The 17,986-nt window shown below is 45.8% G+C and overlaps 1 protein-coding gene across 2 annotated transcripts in view; it reads left to right on the forward strand.

Moving 5' to 3' along the window:
* The first annotated feature begins 6,132 nt into the window (after positions 1-6,132).
* Positions 6,133-17,986, forward strand: part of KCTD1 (potassium channel tetramerization domain containing 1) — a 102,754-nt gene continuing 90,900 nt past the window's right edge. Inside the window, exon 1 of one of the 2 annotated variants that reach the window (XM_010586801.2) lies at positions 6,133-6,233. Coding sequence is in view for 1 of the 2 variants with exons in the window: in XM_010586800.3 (XP_010585102.2) it covers positions 6,560-8,353 (1,794 nt within the window). In the remaining variant the exon portion in view is untranslated. Of the gene's footprint in view, positions 6,234-6,329; positions 8,354-17,986 lie in introns of those variants that run through there. The other variant, XM_010586800.3, reaches the window with a different exon arrangement.

Raw genomic sequence — 17,986 nt, forward strand, 5'->3', positions numbered from 1 at the left:
CAAGGCAAGTACATACACACTCCTCAGCACGTCCTGTGAACGGCCACGATAGATACCTTGGTGCTAATTTCTGACATCTAGAGCTTCAAAAACTGGTCCATAAACTTTCTCAAAATCCTGAGGATACTGAAATATAAGTTCTAAAATCTATGCTGCTTTGCTCTTTTGGTTCATATTCTTTATCTTCACCATCATTATCAATATTTTTCAAAGAGTACTTGGCATTGCTCTGGAATCTTGAGAAGACATGATGCTCCCCTAATTGAACTTCTTCCTTCATTCTTTCAACAAATATTTACCCTCTAACCTTTTGTCAACACAGCCAAGTCACCCAAGACGTTATGAAATGCAGTTCAGGAGCACACTTTGTCAAGTGCAGGACTCTTTTGTTCAAATGGCCTAGACACAATAAACCAAGCTTTATTTACCAAAATACAAATAAAATTACTTATTTCTTAAGAAGAATTTTCAGAAGTGATTTCTGGGTCAAAAAAAAAAAGAACACTTTCATGGCTTTTGAACAGGTTGCCCAATTGCTTTCTTAAAAGGCTGTCCCAGTTGATACTAACAATAAAAAAATATATGAGAATAACATTTTATCGCCAACATTTGGGCATAAAGTGTTTGTTTTTGTTGTTTTACTAATAGGCTACTTTAGTTGAAATGTAGCAAATAGTTTCAGGAACATTTTATGTTCTGAAACAATTTTAAATAGCTCTCTCATTAAATAAAACGCATTTTTGTTACATATTAACGTATCTGTATCTCCTTTTCCACCTTTATCAGTACTGCAATGACACTGAAGTAAGTGTTCTTCAATAAGAGTTCTAACATTCACTTATCCAAAGAAATGACTAGAAGATAAAGGAGGAAATGGCCATTGTTATTAATTTTTATAATTCATTGAACTTTGACAACCTTTAAATTTAACTCCTTTATTAACTGTGAAGTTTCATTATCAGAACATTATAACCAGCAGAGATAGCACACTTTTAGGCCCCACATAATTTACTTATGAAAGCTACATTCCCCCTGTATATTACTTGTTTTTAAAAAATAGCCTAGGAGACTGGTAGGTGATTATTAGGTAGAAAGATCAAGAATTATAGTCACCAGGTGGCAATTAGAAACTAAATATTCTACTCTTGTCAATCACTGTTTTCACTCCGACCTGTTCTTTGACAAAGCATCAAAGAAAAATAGGTAATACCCTCCTTGCCTCCAGGAGATTGATGCGGAACAGCTCAGGGTTTCAAGAGAAAGCACCTCACTCTAGTCTGGTTGGATCTGTGGACATTTCTTTCTTCTCCTAATTCTTCATCATTTCTTTAGGACACAAAATGGGTCCCTGCTTCCAGCAGCCCAGAAAATGGCAGCACTGTCGGGGTGACCAAGTGACAAAGGTTACACTGTTTCTTATCCCATTTGTGCCGTGTTCACAGTCCAAGGCCTAAGCTCACTATTCTTGTTTTCCAAGATTCCCAAATCGAATTGCACACAGGGGTATTTTAATGGTAGGGAATTGCTCCCTTGAAGATTTTTTTTTTTTTTTTTTTAATTCTTTGGTTCCTAGAGGTTAAATGTGCTCACATGGGCTTTGGAGTCAGACATGCCTGTCCTGCTGGGAGACCTGTATATCTGTGAAACCTTGGGCAAGTGGTGGAATCTTGAGCCTCTCTCTGGCCTTGATTTCCTGGTTTATAATCAACCCTGAAAAATAATAGAGACTTAATAAATAATAAGAGCTAACAGTTGGATGTTTACTAATCTACCAGACACTGTTAAGTGCTTTACACATATTAACTCATTTAATTCTTGCAACAATCCTGTGAGGTAGGGGCCGCTATTAGCACCCATTTCACAGATGAGAGAACTGAAACATAGGAAGGGTGGCTGGTAATTGACCAAAAGACGATTCAAACCCAGATAGTAGTCTGGTTTCAGTAATGAAGTTTTAACCACCCTACTCGACAACCTTTTCTTAAGGTTAGCTCTCTCCCCATACATAAATATTTGTTTGTTTTAGTACTATTTGCCAGCCACTCTGCTAAAATATGCCAGGAACTAGGGATACATCGAGAAGACATAAGTTCTGCCCTTATGGAGCTATTTTCCTTTTCTTCTGCTTTGTAGAGTTAAATTACACAGGTTCAGTTTTATTCGGAGTTCAAAAACATTACTGAAGAATTCAACTGAATTCCACAGAACTTATTAGTGAAACCCTGAAACAAAACTATGCCAAAATAGCTTCAATTTAAATTCTTATTTAACTTCCAATGTACTTTATGAATCTTTTAGTAATCAAATCAAGAAAACATGACTTTCTCTTTCTTTAAAGTTTCTTCAAAGTGATGAACTAAATGCTTTTTTTTCTGGCCTTTCCCCCCAGGAAGCCCCCCAAAAGTCCTTGAATTTACCAATTTAAATCCTCCCATCCTACTTCCCTTGATTACATAGATACCTGCAGTCCCTCAAATTTGCTTTCAGAAGAATCAGTATTAACTGCGGGGAGAAAATGGTCCCTGGCTCTACTTCTGCAGCCACTTCCTATAGTATGTTCTGCTAGAGAGTGAAAGAAGTGACGGTAGAGATGGAGTAATCCAAAGCAGCGTTAGGTGTATTTTCATTTGCAAGTAACAATGTTCCCTTGGTGTTAGCGTTCTGTCCTGATTTTTAATATAGAAATTCAGGTTCATGATAATTCATGATATTTCAGAATTTTCACAAAAAGTTTCTTGTGAAGTGTAAGATTTAATTAACACAGATCCTATTCATTCTTTCATCCCATAAAAATGACTTGAGTGTTCACCATGTCCCAGGAACCAGCCTGGAACTACAAAGGAGTGTTGGTTTAGTAGAGGAAACCGGCAGATAAAAAGCAGTGACATCAAGTATACCAGATGATGCTCAGAAAACAGACGAAGCAAAAATGTTTCTGTATGTTTCTGTATGGCATAACCTTTCATAGAGTGTGAACTTGAAACGGGGGGGGGGTTATGAAAGGGAAACAGTTTCTTCTCCCAAAATAACCATGTTACTACTTTCAACTATTCTGAGAAATGGAGAAGCACATATAGGTGATCCTTAAAAATGATGATGTAAGAGACAAAAATATGAAACATTTTGTTGAAGTTGTAAGCATCTTAACGTAAACAGTTCAGAAGTCATTGCAATAAATGTTCCATATGGTCCTGGAATCTTTTTTTGGGGGGGGAGGTAATAAAGAAGTAATGCCTTCTACACAAGCAGTAAAGTGTCCTTTCAAAGGAGGGACTTGGCAGCTAGCTGTCAGTTGTAAGTGGTGGGCTGAATGGACGTCCTGATGCCACAGAGTCAAAGTGGAGGACTCCAATGGGCAGAACGACAGCCAATATTTTGCCTCTCTACAAAAATAGGAAAGCTTTCCTGGTGTTTTCCATTTGGAATTGAGTGTATGGAATCACAGGATGTTTTTAAGGGATCATTTATTAAATCTGGAATTGAATTCCTTTATGAACACAACTGTAATTCTGTGCTACTGAGTTTTAAAAATTTAGCAATGTTTTTGTACGAAAAAAAAGTTTGCTTGGTTTTTCTGTCTGTTCCTGCTAGTGAATACTGTAGGTAATAACCTGAAGAGGTCTTTTCTAATATTTGATGAAGTGTCATCATTATGGGCAAAGAATTTTGGGAGCATTACAGGAAGCTGGTGCGAAGAAGCAGACGACAAGGCGACAAGGCATACTTTGCAAAGTGCGTTTTTCGTGTCTAATTTAAGCGAGGGCCATACCTGTTGTCTGCAAACTGCCCAGGCAGCACCTGAAACTGCTGCTTTTCCACGTCCATTAAAAAGTTATTTGCGCTTAGTTTTTTTTTTTTTTTTGGTTCTGCTGTTCTCTCCCCTCCCCTCGCCTGGTTTTTGCCAGTAGAGACCTGCCCCAGGGTGTATTTTGTCCTGGGAGCACAAAACTATTTTCTTTTCTGGAAATAAGTTGACGTCAACTGGGAGCTGTTTTTGGTTGCTTTGTTTCCCAGAGCGTCAACCCTGCACACCGCCTCCGGCAAAGTGCGAGCAATTCAAAGCAGCCTGCCCAGAGGGGAGGGGAGCGAGGGGGAGGCGGACCCCACCGCTCATAGAAGGGGGGGATACCCGGGGAGCGCCTCCGTTCCAGGTTCCAGGGCTGGAGCATAGGCCCGGGTACCCAGGCTGAGCTGGAGCGCAGCCCGGAGCGAGTGCGGCCCTTCGGTAGGTAGGGCCTGGGGGCAGCCCCTGGGAGGTAATCAGCCCGGCGCCAACTTGAGTTCTCAGCCCCGCTGAAATTCCTCGCGCGAGCGTCCCGGCGCCTGAAAACCTGGGAGCATCCCGGGACAAAGGGCCAGCCCTCCGGAAGTAGCCGTGTGCGACTGGCGTGTGCGAGTTCAAGTGTGCAGACCCGCGTGTGCCACTGACTTAGCCGCCCACTGTCCTGGGCCCCAAGAGACGAGCATGCTTTCTCCATATTTCCGGGGGCGGGCGCCGGGAGGGCAGCTCAGGGGTGAACAAAGCCGGCAGTCTCTCCCGCCGCCCCTTGGTCAGGATTCCCAAGTCGTGCAACCCGCGGGTCCCTAGCCTCCCGGGACAGCTGTCTCTGTGTGTGTGTGTTTCCCGAAGGAGCGGCAGTGGCCTGGGAGGCAGGGACTTGCTTTAACTTGTTTTCACACCTGGCGCGGTTTCCCCAGCGCTCCGCGGCGTCCAATCGAGGGCCGATCACCGGAGAAAAGTCGCCCCCACGGCCTAGAGACCTAGTCTAATGGTCTTTTCTAAAATTACAAACTGATGAAGGGCTTTCTACTGATGAGTAACATTATAGACTGCTGTGAAAGCAAGACGAGAGGGCGGGGGAAGGACGGATGGCAGTTGACCTGACTCCCACCACCCAACTGCCGAAAATTAGTATTTGGAGGCAAATTCGAAGGCGCCTTGGAGAAGCTGGCGAGGCTGCCTCAGGGGAGGGCCAGCCTGGCCTCTGGGCGCGCTGCTGCGACCCTAACTCCAAGGGTTCCTCTCATCCATGGGACTCGAAGCTAACCGGCGCGCGACGGGACACTCGGGCTGCCGGAGGAGAAAAGAGCTGGGAGGCAATGCAAGCTCCGGAGGTGGTCGGGGCAGTGAAGCTAAAGAGAAAAGCCGCGGTCTCGGGCGGCTCCGGGGGCGCTGCCCCGGGCCGGGAGAGCGGGAGGCAGCGACTCGAGGACGCGCCTGGAGCCTAGGCGCGCCGGGGGTGGGAGCTGGAAATGGGACAGTGGCTCGTATGGGAAAACGGGACCCGGTGAGATCTTTGGCTGTCTTTCCAGTTTCCGAGGTGCCCGCCCCCGCGCGCCGGAGGCAGCGCAGCCCCGAGGGCAAACGATTGACGGTTAGCAAACCTGGAGGGAGAGCGCGCTCAGGATCTGAATTGCCGGAATTGTTGCGGCAGCGGGGGTGGCCGAGGCCCAAGTTCACTTTTTCCGCACGCTTGCCCGCCGGACGGGTCTCAGGAACTGGGCTTTTTCTCGCTCCAGCCAGGCGGAGCGCCACGCCCGGCAGAGTTGTGTCAGTTTGCCCCGGGGTAGGGAGGGCAGCGGCCTGGGCGTGCGTGGGGAAGGGTCCCTGGGGTCCTGAGGGCCTCGTCCCGCGTCACCCCTCCCACACGCCCCTCCCAAGCGTTCTCTCCCTCTCCTTCCTGGGGCTGGCTGGACCGGCGCGGACTTGCCCCAGACCTGCGGGGAGCGCCCCAGGTCTTTAATGACAGCTTAAAAGTGGCTGTTGGAAAAGTCTAAAGGGATGAGGCTGACGTGGGGCGTGTTTCGCTCCTTTGAGAGAGTCGGAAAGTGAGCTGGGAGCCGCGCGGCTGGCCCCAGGCCCCCGCGCCTTGCCGCCAGCAAGTAGGTGGGGGAGCCGCCGCCGCCAGCCCCATCCCGCTCCCAAGCCTCGCCTGCTGCGCCCTGGCCGCGGGCGCAGAGAGGGTGCGGGGCCTCGCCGTGCCTCCTCCACCCTGCTCATTAACCTGCCTGCTCCGCTCCGCTCCGGGCGGCCCCGGCCAAGGGCTTCTCGCAGCAGCACCCGTAGCCCGCCCGGTGCAGCCGCCGCCCCGAATCCCCGGCTCCGGGGGGCAATGAGGGGGCGGTGGAAGGGGCACTGCTCCTCGGGCATTACTTAGAGAAGTGCGACCGCCCCGCCCTCGCGTCGGCCCTCCCTCTCTCCCGCTCGGGCCCGCGCGCCACTTCGCCAGAGGGTAAGTTGGGAGTGTTTCACCCCCACCGACAACTCTCCCTCCCCTTCTTTTTTTTTTCCTTCAAAGTTTTCCGAGAAGCGGGGAGCGGGCTGGGGTAGCCTCGGTCCTTTACCTTCTCTCTAACTGCCTCCACCTCCCTCTCCTCCATCCCCTGCGCGCCTCTGCCCCTTCGGAGCACCGCTCCGGAATGACAATTGGAGCGCGGCTCCTTTAAGAGCCCGGCAATGCCTCCCGGTAGCTGAAGGTCATTAAACACAAAAGCTCTCAGCGCTGCGGTCCAATATAGCGCATGCGCCCTGCCCGAGGACTGGCAGAGAGACGGCAATATGGCGAGAATGCCTGGCAGCGGGGACTGTAACACCAGCGCGGGCGGCAGCGCCAGCGCCTCCGCCACCGCCGAGAACAATGGGGAGCGGGGCGAGGGCGAGCGCGGTGCGGGGGCCCGTGGCCACCGCCACAGCCGCCCGCACTACTGCAGCGCGGGCGAGGAGGAGGAGGAAGAGGAGGAGGAGGAGGACGAGATCCAGGAGGTGCAGATAACGGGGGACGAGGAGGAGGACGGAGGTGGGGGGCTGGAGGAGGACGAGGAGGAGGAGGAGATGGGTCTGGACTGGGACGAGCCCCTGGAGCCCGAGGACTCGGCCGGGGAGGAGCTGGAGCCCGAGCCGGTCCATATAATCAATATGGACCAGAGCGCCGCTCTGGAGCCCGAGGCGCCGCCGCGACTGCTGGCGCCCCGGCCCCGCGGCGGGCCGCCGGGGGACAGCGCGGAGCTGGACCCCGACCTGCTGCAGCGCCCCGAGCGGGCCCGGCTGAGCGAGAATACCCGGCTGGCCACCCGCTACGCCGTGCGCATCTTCCGGGAGTACCTGAGCGAGAAGGCGCAGAGCCCGGACTTCGAGACCATGGACAAGGGGGCGCTGTGCCGCGTGCTGCGCTCCTTCTACGCCGAGGCCCGCTCCAAGAGCGGCCAGCTCTACAGCAAGTCGTCGCTTATCAGCATCCGCAGCTCCCTCAACCGCTACCTCAACGAGCCCCCGTATTGCCGCACGCTCGACCTCACTAAGGACCCCGAGCTGCGCAGCGCCAACCTGACTCTGGCCGCGGTCATCCGCAAGCTAGAGGAGCAGGGCGCTGGGCCCGTTGTGCAGAAACAAGCCATCACGCGCGCCGACCTGCGCAAGCTCTACACCTCCAGCGTTTTCAGCACCAACACGCCCTTCGGGCTGCTCAACAAGGTCTGGTTCGAGACGTGCATGTATTTCTGCACTCGCGGTCGCGAGAACCAGCGCGAGCTGGAGGAGGACTCTTTTGGGCTGGCCATGGACGAGGACGGCCGCAAGTTCGTCTACTTTAAGTCCCTCGGGCCCTACCACAAGTCGCGCTCGTCGTCCTGGAGCAAGAAGCGCGCCGAGAGCAGCGACGAGGAGAACTTGCCTCGCATGTACGAGACGGGCACTGAGTTCTGCCCCTACGCCAGCTTCGTCAAGTACCTGTCGAAGCGCAACCCGCTCTGCAAGGCGTTCTTCCAGCGGCCCCGGGACCACTGCAGCGAGGGCGATGTGACCTGGTACGAGAACAAAGCCATCGGCAAGAACTTGCTGGGCACCAGGATGCAGATGCTCTCCAAGGCGGCCAAGCTCTCCAAGACCTACACCAACCACTGCATCGGCGCCGTCTCCATCGCCACGCTCAACAGCATCGCGGGCATCGGCACCAAGCTGGGTTCGCCCGCCCCGCAGGGCTGCTACGCAGATGCTCTGAACGGGGCGGCTCGCCACCACTCCCACCACCCCCCCACCCATCCCTCCCACCACCACCGCCCCCAGCCGCCCTCGCTGGGGAACACTTATATCCTCCCCAAAGACAGCCAGGTCGCGGCCGACGTGAAATCCGAGGCTGCGCCCAAGCGCATCCTGTATGAGTCGGTGTACCGGCCGGGGGAAATCTGCGGCCCCTCTTCCCCCAAAAGACTTTGTATCCGCCCCCCGGAGCCTGTGGATGCGGTGGTGGTGGTTTCCGTGAAACACGACCCCCTGCCTCTTCTGCCAGAAGTCAATGGGCACAGAAGCACCAATTCTCCCACAATAGTTTCACCTGCTATTGTTTCCCCCACCCAGGTAACCAAACCAAAACTCTATGCATGAAATGTTTCTCTGGTGCCACTTGGGGCCTAACTTTTGTGCTAATGCAGGTCTGGGCTTGGGGGAAGTTTTCAGAAGTAGCAAATATACTGAATCAGGTTTGATTTCGCCCTTAACTCTTTGGGTGATTTTCAGGAAAGTTTTATACCTAACCTTAAAATGTGAGAGAGGACATGCTACCTAACAAATCCCTGCTGCACAGGAACGCTGGAAACAAAAGTTGGCAGAACAAAAGGGGTAGCTCAACTCTTGCAGTCTCTCGCCTTTGAAAGCACTTGAGTTTTATAAGGCAAAGAGTGCAGGAAGACTAAATATAAAGGAAGCAATTATTTTAAATGTCCTTGATGAATACAGCAGCCGTTAAAATACTCTATTACATATCCTCCGTAACTCAAGGTAGAAAATGTTATAAATTATTAAAAACAAAACATGCTAATTCCACTTTCGGTAGCTTTCCTTTTTTTAAGAAAAGGGGGTGGGGAGTGGAGAGGCTGACAGTTGAGTGCCAATTTATACTGTAATATGTAGTCAAATGCAAAGTGAAGTTCGGAGTGTAGTTGCCATAAACGAAATCCACTTGTTAAAGCCATTATTCAAATGGAAGCGTGGTATGTATACCACCAACCAGTTGGGCTGTGAATTGAAGCCCAACACTGTGAGCACTGAAATAGTGCTGCCTGTCCCTAGTCCTGTAGAGCTCCCCACCTAAGTAGAGAGAGAAGACTTGGGGAGATAGATAATTGATTAAGTACATTAGAGTGTCAAGAACACCGGAGTTCTCTCCCAGAAGCTGAGTTACCTTGGACAGATCAGCCCACTTCTCTGGGCTTCAATGTCCTCATCAAAGATGAGCGAGTTATTTCAATACTAAAATTATTTAATTCTAAGCAGTGACAGAGTGTAGGTCAAGATTGGGGGCTATGGATGCTTTTTGCCTATTATTTTCCCTGGAGGAATATACTCAAAAGTATTATTAAAACTGTATTCACTTTTTGGCTTCTCCTCTCCAAGAGCCAGAAACCAGAGGTGTTTCAGAGCTACGTTCTAAAGGCAGAAGTAGGAGCCACTGGAGGTTTACAAGTTTGACCTCCCTGCCGTCAAGCAGAAGTAGGAATTTCTACCCTTAAGTCTGGAGGTGTAGCACAGGCCTTCATGGAACAGATGTCAGGTACCTCAGTGCTTTTTTGCAAAGTGGAAATTCCAATTCTGGATAAACTGACCCTTTCATACGCTTACTAGCTAATCTCGGCAAGCCTCAAGGCCAAGTGAGAAAGGGGCTATGAATGATAATATAAACACCCGAGTTTTCTGAAATACACAAGATTTGTAGTCTGTGTGTCTTTCTGTATGTCAAATGTGTGTAGTACATTTCAGACAGACGGAGAGGTGGTTTTAGAGAGTTTTAAGGATGGAGAGGAGAAATTTTTCTCCTCTTTGGAAGATTAGGGTTTGCTCTTTCTCATCCAACAAAAATAAATGTTCACATTTTTCTGATACAGTAAAAGCCCTTAAAACGCCCCAGCTTTAGAGTAAACCAAAAACCAAAACCATTGCCGTCGAACCGATTCAGACTCCTTATGACTCTGTAGGACAGAGAGAACTGCCCCATAGGGTTTACAAGGCTGTAAATCTTTTACGGAGGCGGAGGGCCACATCTTTCTCCCGAGGAGCAGCTAGTGGGTTCGAACCGCCAACCTTCTGGTTAGCAGCCAAACGCTTAACCGCTCAGCTACCACCTGATTAATTAAGAGTTAAAAGCCTAAGAAAGTTTATTAAAGTATATGTTTGCTTGGAATTATAATGGAATAGTTGTCCCTGGCATCTGTCTACGGGCTTCTTGACACCAGCGTCAGAAAACGTGACTAGATTAGAGGGCTTTGTTGGTTTGGTTCTAAGAAATGCAATCTGTCTTCTGTCGTAACTGAGGAAGATAAATCAGTTCTAATGAGCTGTATACTGATTCTTGAGGTATTGTGAGGTGGCTCTCAAAGTAAATACAGACTTGAGTGTGCATATATAGGTTTTGTGATTATTATGGCCCTCAAAAATGACCTTAGCTAAATTGCTTTTAGTTAAAATTCTACAAAAAAGTAGTTCTGTTTACACATATTAAAGAGTCAACTTTTCGTGCATGCGTTTTAGTAGCATTAAGAAACTTAAAGGAACTCTTTAAACCAGTAACTCCTGTGGCACTCGCTGAATGAAGTCTGAGCACTCTGAATTATGAAACGGATGTTTAGTTTAAGTGAAAAGCTGATATTAAACTTTTTCCTCTTGCATTTATTAAAGTCAGTGTAAAAATTGAGGTCCAGGGCATTTCCTGGGGATTAATGACTGGCTGGGGTTACTGGCCCGGAGCATTGCTCTAGGTCATTAATCCCCAGGAAATGCCCTGTGTACCTGGAGCCTCGGTCATTATTACTTAATTATAAACATAGGCTTTCTAATCTTAATGCTGACAGATCTCAGCAAGTACTTCCGAGTGCTGTTGCTCTGAATCCCACTGCTGACGATATCAGAAACGCTTTTATTCTCTTCTAACAGGACAAGTTTCTCAAAAGAGCCCAGGGCATTAAATGCACTTACTCTTCACTTCTTGAGGGTGTTAATGAACCTATCGTATATAGGACGAGTTGAAGAATGAACGGATGAACAAAGGTTATGGAATTTTTTATTTTTTCTTGTGCGGCACTTGGGTTTTGGTCTCCCAGGGCGTGGGAGTGGGAGTGATGGTGGTGGTGATGGTCATTTTAACAGAGTCCCTCTTTAATCCTCTTGAATAGTTGTATTAAATGTTAAAGGTAGTTCTAGCTCTCTTTTTTTTCCACATAGCTGTTGTGATCCAAGATGATCCAGTTATTGGTGTAGAGGGTCCTATCTCCCAGGTGGAAATTACATGGAATGTTTTAGCAGGTTTAGTACCGTATGCTGCATCTGCACAGCTGTTCTCTTTGCATGGAAATAAAGTATTTTCCTGCCTCAGAGAACAACACTTCAGCTTAGATGGATGGCAGCAATTTGTAATTTATCATTTACAGAGCCGAAGAATATTAATAGAAGTTTAGAGTCTAAGTATCATAGTTTTTATAGCCTATGCCTCTCTCTAGGACCAAAGAAAAATTAACTCTTTAAAATATTACTTAGAAGCATTTGTAAGCTTGTGACAAAGGTGTCTTTGGTTGAACTTGCTTAGCCCTAACCCCGGTTATTTCCAGAAATACTTTTAAGTAATTCTGTAAGTAGGACATCTATTAGTCTAAAAATTCTGGGGTCGATGGTGCATGTCCACTGTTTCTGTTTCATTGTCTTCACTGTGGGTCAGACTCGGTCCTTACAGATTCTGGGCTGAAAACAGGACCAGCTTCCTGGGAGGGCTCAGACAATTGTTCATTACCTTAACCTTTGAGGAAAAGCCAGACGCTGACAGCACTGAAAACTAGCTTTGATTCAGGTGCTGCGATGGAAAGAGAAAAAGGATCTCCTTAATAGGAAAACCATGAATTTTATATACTATTGAAATAATTGCTGGAGTCTGATTTTGAACTTGAAGATTACAGGGGAGGGGTACTCTTTATTCCTTAAGGATAGAATTAAACTTCTGTGAACATGAAAAGAGTAATGTGTTTAGCAACTGTAACAATGTAATATTTTACAATGACTATTTAGAGCTATTAGAATGAACTGCCTTGTTCAAAATGAGTATTTTCTTGATTTTCAATATTAGTTTGTGACTACATCCCTTTTTCTACTGCAGGAATATTTGCTCTCCTTTATGGGAAGTTCAAATTGGTGGAGAAATGAAATGTCATTTACATAAGTATGTAACTTTTTTCAATCATTCAGGAAACAGTTTCTGAGCTCCTATTATTTTTGCTTTTGTACCAGAAATCTTTATAAGTTAATCAGTTTTCCACTTGGCAAGTAGTTTCACTGGCAAGATTTTGGCTTCGTTAAATATTTAAACTAGATCAAAATAAACAAAGTTAAAAGGTCAAAAAAAAAAAGTCAATGTTTTGCAATGCTCATTTCGGGAAAGAAATCTGTATTTTTTATTCTTGTATGTTAGTATTGCAGTCAGTATTCAGGTGTATTATTTTAGATTGATACAAACCCACCCCAAATGTCAGTTCACTGTCTATTAAATCTGATCCAGGAAATAGAAAAAGAAGTATTTGCTGCCAATTGAGAAAGTAAACCCCATTTTTTCCTAAAACTTTAATCTTTATTATCACCCTGATTTAAAAAAAAATCTGGCTTCCCAAACAAATTCTCCAAAAGGCTGTCTCCTTGTCATTTCCAAAGAGGTTTCAAGTCCCTTCTTCTCATAGGGAGCCCTGGTGACACAGTGGTTAAGAGCTCAGCTGTTAACCAAAGGTCAGCAGTTCGAATCTACCAGCCGCTCCTTGGAAAACCTATGAGGCAGTTCTACTCTGTCCTGTAGGGTCGCTATGAGTTGGTATCAACCTGATGTGTATAGATCTTCTCAGAAGACCCCTAGTTGTATGTGGGGCCAGTTAAGCAGGGTTCTTACCTTGGCCTAGGCCAGTTAAAGCCTCAGTTATATAATAACAAATTGAGTTTTCAGTTGCCTTTTGGTGTGTTAACTTCTGTTTCAAATGCAGAGTGATAGAGAAGTTCCTGTGAAAATCTTAGGACCAAACGTATAATCGATGGATCAGTCATGTGCCAGAACTTTTACTTCTAGAATCTATTTTACGTCTCTTAAATTGCCATTCACTGCATTATACTGATTAGTCAAGATGCATTTTTAAAAACATATTTGGAAAATTTAGATAAGGGATAAGATAAGGCGAAATAATTGGTCCCAAAAGAGATACTGACCTTGATAACCTAAAATGAAAGAAAATGGAGCTTTAAGATTTGAAACATTGCATTGGGAAACTTTTTTATTTAACCACACTGGTGTTTAAAGATACTGAATGCAATTCAACCACTGTTGACTGAACTTCTTTCCAGTTGCTAAGTGCTGCCAGGAGGAGCAGGACTCAGCCCCTGCCCTCGGTAAGTTTGCAGAGCAAGGCAAGTTAGTGGACTAACACCCTCCAGGCTGAAATAATTCTCTGCTTGATACATGAACATCGGAGTGTTAGCAGTGAGCTTTCTTAAAGCTTCAGGCTCTCCAAACTTCTCTTGAGTTTTCAGATTTATAAAGTGTTTCTCTTTCAAGAGAGGATGGTGTCTGAGTAGGTTAAGGTCTATAACAGAGTGGGCTTCTGTATGGTCTAGAAATAAATGAGTGTTTAAGCCTAGGCAAGTCTGTGATTAAATCTGAACATGAGGCTGTGCTATCTAATGCCCTGGTGGTCCAGTGGTTAAGAGCTACGACCGCTAACCCAAAGCTTGGCAGTTCAAATCCACCAGCCGCTCCTTGGAAACCCTACAGGGCAGTTCTACTCTGTCCTGTAGGGTCGCTGTGAGTCAGAATCAATTCAACGGCAGTGGGTTTTTTTATGGCTATGAACTGGATAGTAGACCTCCCTATAGCCACCTAATTAGACGTGTTTTACGTTTTCAGTAATTCTCCAAATCCTTCTGCTATATACTTTGTTTACAGTCAGGCTTCCTCCTTTTCAAGTTATCCTTTAAGAATCTGAAGGAGCTTTTTCTTTCTCTCTAAAAAGACACATCCATCTATACCCGCAAACTTTTATTAATAACTGATCATTTTTATTTAGATCACATTTTAAATTTTGCCTGTCTTGAGCAATAGAATTTTCAAAAATACTGGAAGTAGGAAATATCCTACAGTGTTGTCGATCCAGTGTGGCTGAGCTGTAGTTGAAGTTTTCAGCACCTGTGCTTTTTAGGCAACTCCTCCGTGTGTGTAGCTGGCTTTAGGGCTGGGTTTACACATTTTCAGCTCCAGTGAAATTTCTTTCATTGAAGACCCTCTGTATTCTGAGACTTGTGATTCATGTTTGATGATTACCAACAGTTTAGCTCCTGCTCTCTCTCCAGGCAGTGATTTTGTTGTTGTTTTTAAATCCTGTGGGGTGAAGGGCAGTCCCAAGGGTGAGGCTGTGCAGTGTAAGGGTGGCGCAGGTCTCCCAGGTTTATTTAACCCTGGCAAGCTGAGGGAACTGGGGAGACCTTGGAGGAGAAGACCAGGGACGTGCTGGACCCAGCTCAGTTATTCCCACAATGGCCCATTCCCCACCCCCACCCCTAAGCCCCAGCTCCACCCAATTACAGAGCCAATTACATGCGAAAATCTCATAATGCAAACCTTCCCTGAGAATATCTGGACTCCTTCACACCTGGAATTACTCTTTGCTCCTGATTCTTTGGCAGTGAACCCTGGAAGATGGGCGTTTTGATCCCGTCTGGGAGGAAAGGGGTGAAAATGTGCTACCTGAAAGGGCTGACAGATTCAGGAGAGATTAGCGTGTAGGCTTCTGGGAAGGAAGGAGAGCGACTCAGAGAGGAATGTTGAAGGGTGACAGAGACAAATGTCGCTTCCTTTGTGAGTAATTCTGTTACTCAATTAAAATGTCAGGACTAGCTTGGAAACTTGTAATCCTCAATTTCCAGTTTTACTCCATGTCCCTAGTCCAGGTTAACCCTGTTCAGTCCAGTGTCTCTCCATTCAATCCCCATCCTTCCTGTCAGCACAAGAAAAAAGGAGCTATTATTTATAGCACCTTTTCCTATTTGAGCCCTTTTCCACCATGTGCCAGGGACTAATTAACTAGACTACACACACACACACACACACACGCATGCACGCACCAATGCCTAAACCCATTGCTGTCTAGTCAGTTCCAACTTATGGCGACCCCATATGTTACAGGGAAATGCTCCATAGGGTTTTCTTGGCTATTTTCTTTATGGAAGCAGATCACCAGGTCTTTCTTCCATGGTACTTGAAAAAAAATTCTCCATTTTGTTACCACAGTCTGAGAAATAAGTATTCGGAACAAGTTTCTTGAGCTCGTGGCTAATTCTGATGTTTAAATGTGCTGTGGATTTTGATGTGTTGTTTTAAGGACAGCGACTTAGATATGAAATATTTCCCTTGCATCACTGAGTGGAGTATTAGACTAAATTCAGGCAAGCGTGAATGAAGGGGCGATGGAGGGCGAGTCGTGAGGCTCTAGGTTTAATGCCCTGTAATCTGTAGAGACAACCCGCTTCATTCACTGCAGAGTTTTTGATGTAGTGTCACAACATCTGACTGATTCTGTAGTTATGAAATGCATTATAGGCATTAATAATAACCAAAATGGGGTCCACTGACCAGCAGCATCACCTAGCGTTTGTATCACCTAGGAGCTTGTTGGGAATACAGGATCTTACCGCTCTGCCCCACCCCGCCGCCCCCTGCACTGGATCATGTAACAACTTGAGGTCTACATGGTCTCTTGTTTCATCCTCACACAGCCCTTCAAGGCGTGATGATGATTATTTCCATCTTAGAGAGGAGGAAACTAAGGTTCACAGATGTTGAATGTTGAGTAACTTGCTTCAGGTCAAACCACTGGTAGGTAACTAGGCTGGTGTTTGAACGTAGGCCTGTTTGATTACAGAGTCTGTGCTTTTAAATCCATGGTCTGTTGATTCCAAAATTCTTATCAGCTGTTCACAGATAGAAATAAAAAGATACTATAACATTTAGTTCACATCAGTACTTGGGTGCTTTCCTAGACCAACTTGAGAAAACTTGTCAAAACACAGTGTTATAAAATAATGACATAACTATGTGGAGAAAACTAAAGAATATTTCCAATGTTTAGCTTCCGTTTTGCTATGTATGGTCGCTGGCCTCTGCTGGGCCTGGGGACAGCAGTGACCTCTTTTGAGAAGCTTTGTCACATAATGTTTAAGAGCAAACTCCAGAGCCAGACTCCCTGAACCAAATCTCAGCTTTGCCCAGAGCCTGTGTTTCAGCTTCCTCCCTGATCAAATGGGGATGATAGTAATACCTGCCTCATAGGGTTGTCAGTGTTTAATGAGTTACTATTTGAAAAGTACTTAAAACATGAGCACTATATAAACGTTTGCTGTCATTTTGTTGTCTTAGCACAGAATGGTTTATGTTACCTTTGGAAAAATGCTCATCTTTATGCTTAAATCCCAGTCTCAGTCATTAATGCTTTCTTTTGGAAGTAGGTTGTCCAGGTGTTTTTCAGGGCCCCTTTGCCATTTCTTCTTCTGGGACGTCCATATACTGTAGCTGGTGGCACTTCCTCTGGTCTCCTAAACCACAGGCCAGTTGCCGTTGAGTTGAGTTGTCCCTGCGTGTGTCAGAATAGAGCTGCTCAATGGGGTTTTCAGTGGCTTATTTTTTGAAAGTACATCACCAGGCCTTCCTTCCAGTGCACCTCTCAGTGGACTCAAATCACCCATCTTTTGGTTAGCAGCCAAGAGCATTAATTGTTTGTCCACCCAGAAACACTGCCTGGTCTCCTGGCAGATATTAAATTTGTTGGAGGCCGTGTCCATTCTGGCTCGCCGGATCTTCCACCCTTCCTCAGCAGAAAGGTCTTTCAAAAAAGGTTTCGACTAGTGCATCCCATATGGACTCTTTACCCCAAACCCTGTTTTTTTTTACTTTAAGATTGTATGTGCTGTGGCCCAGGCGGAATTGACCTCCACATCTCCTAGGTTTGCTCTGCGGATCCTCCCTGTTTCTTTTCACCCACCCAGTGCCTTGGAAATTTTCAAGTGCCGGAGCAGGGTGGGGAGCTCTCTGTTGGGCATAATTGCCTCCCAGACTCCAGCAGATTCACAAAAGTTGGCTTAGAATGAAATCAGCAGTTTTTCACAAGATATTAAATTTTATTGGGAATGGTTTGGGATTAAGGGAGGGGTCACAATGCTGGAATTCTTAAAGCATTGTAAAGTTTGTAGTAGCAATAACTTTTATAAATCTTCTGATTGCAGTGTTCTAGAAGTAGGGCCCATATTTGTGAATCTGGGGCTAGATTCTGTGTTAGGGTTTTTTCATTTCTTAGGGCATGATTGGATTAGAATTTCATAATACTTCTGTCTCATATTTAAATCAGTAGAAATTTCACTTACAGGTGAGGTGTATTAAGATATGTTTTGAATAGACAGCAGAATCATAGTAATAATTGATTGGTGTTTTGATGCAGTGTTGCTGATCAATTAATAGCCTTTTGTGACTTGTTTTTAGTTTACAAACCGCTGTTATAAAATAGAGATGATTGATTTGATAATGCAGGGATTTATTACTTCTAATTTAGTTTGCCTTTTTAAATATTCACAGTATTCAGAAACTATAGTACTTTTAGGTTAAGTTCGTGGGCTTTTAGAACAGGGTATTTTATTAAACCTGCTCATTTGAAATATTAGCTTCCATTTTGTGACATTCTTTCTGATAAAACAATGTCTAAATGGATTAAAGTACATTTTAGGTATTTTATCTCAAATATCTCACTGTTTTTTACTGCAGAAAAAAAGACTTGCAGAATGTTTATTTTTCAGTGAATTGAGGTGGCCATTTAAAAACATATTCCTGTAGAAACACGAAGATTTCAATAAAAGTATAACAAGAACATTAGAAAACTGATTATGCTCATTTCCTTTTTCTCTCAATCCAGTGCTCATTCATATGTTAATATAACG

Source organism: Loxodonta africana, chromosome 11, assembly GCF_030014295.1.
Source record: "Loxodonta africana isolate mLoxAfr1 chromosome 11, mLoxAfr1.hap2, whole genome shotgun sequence".
NCBI lineage: Eukaryota > Metazoa > Chordata > Mammalia > Proboscidea > Elephantidae > Loxodonta > Loxodonta africana.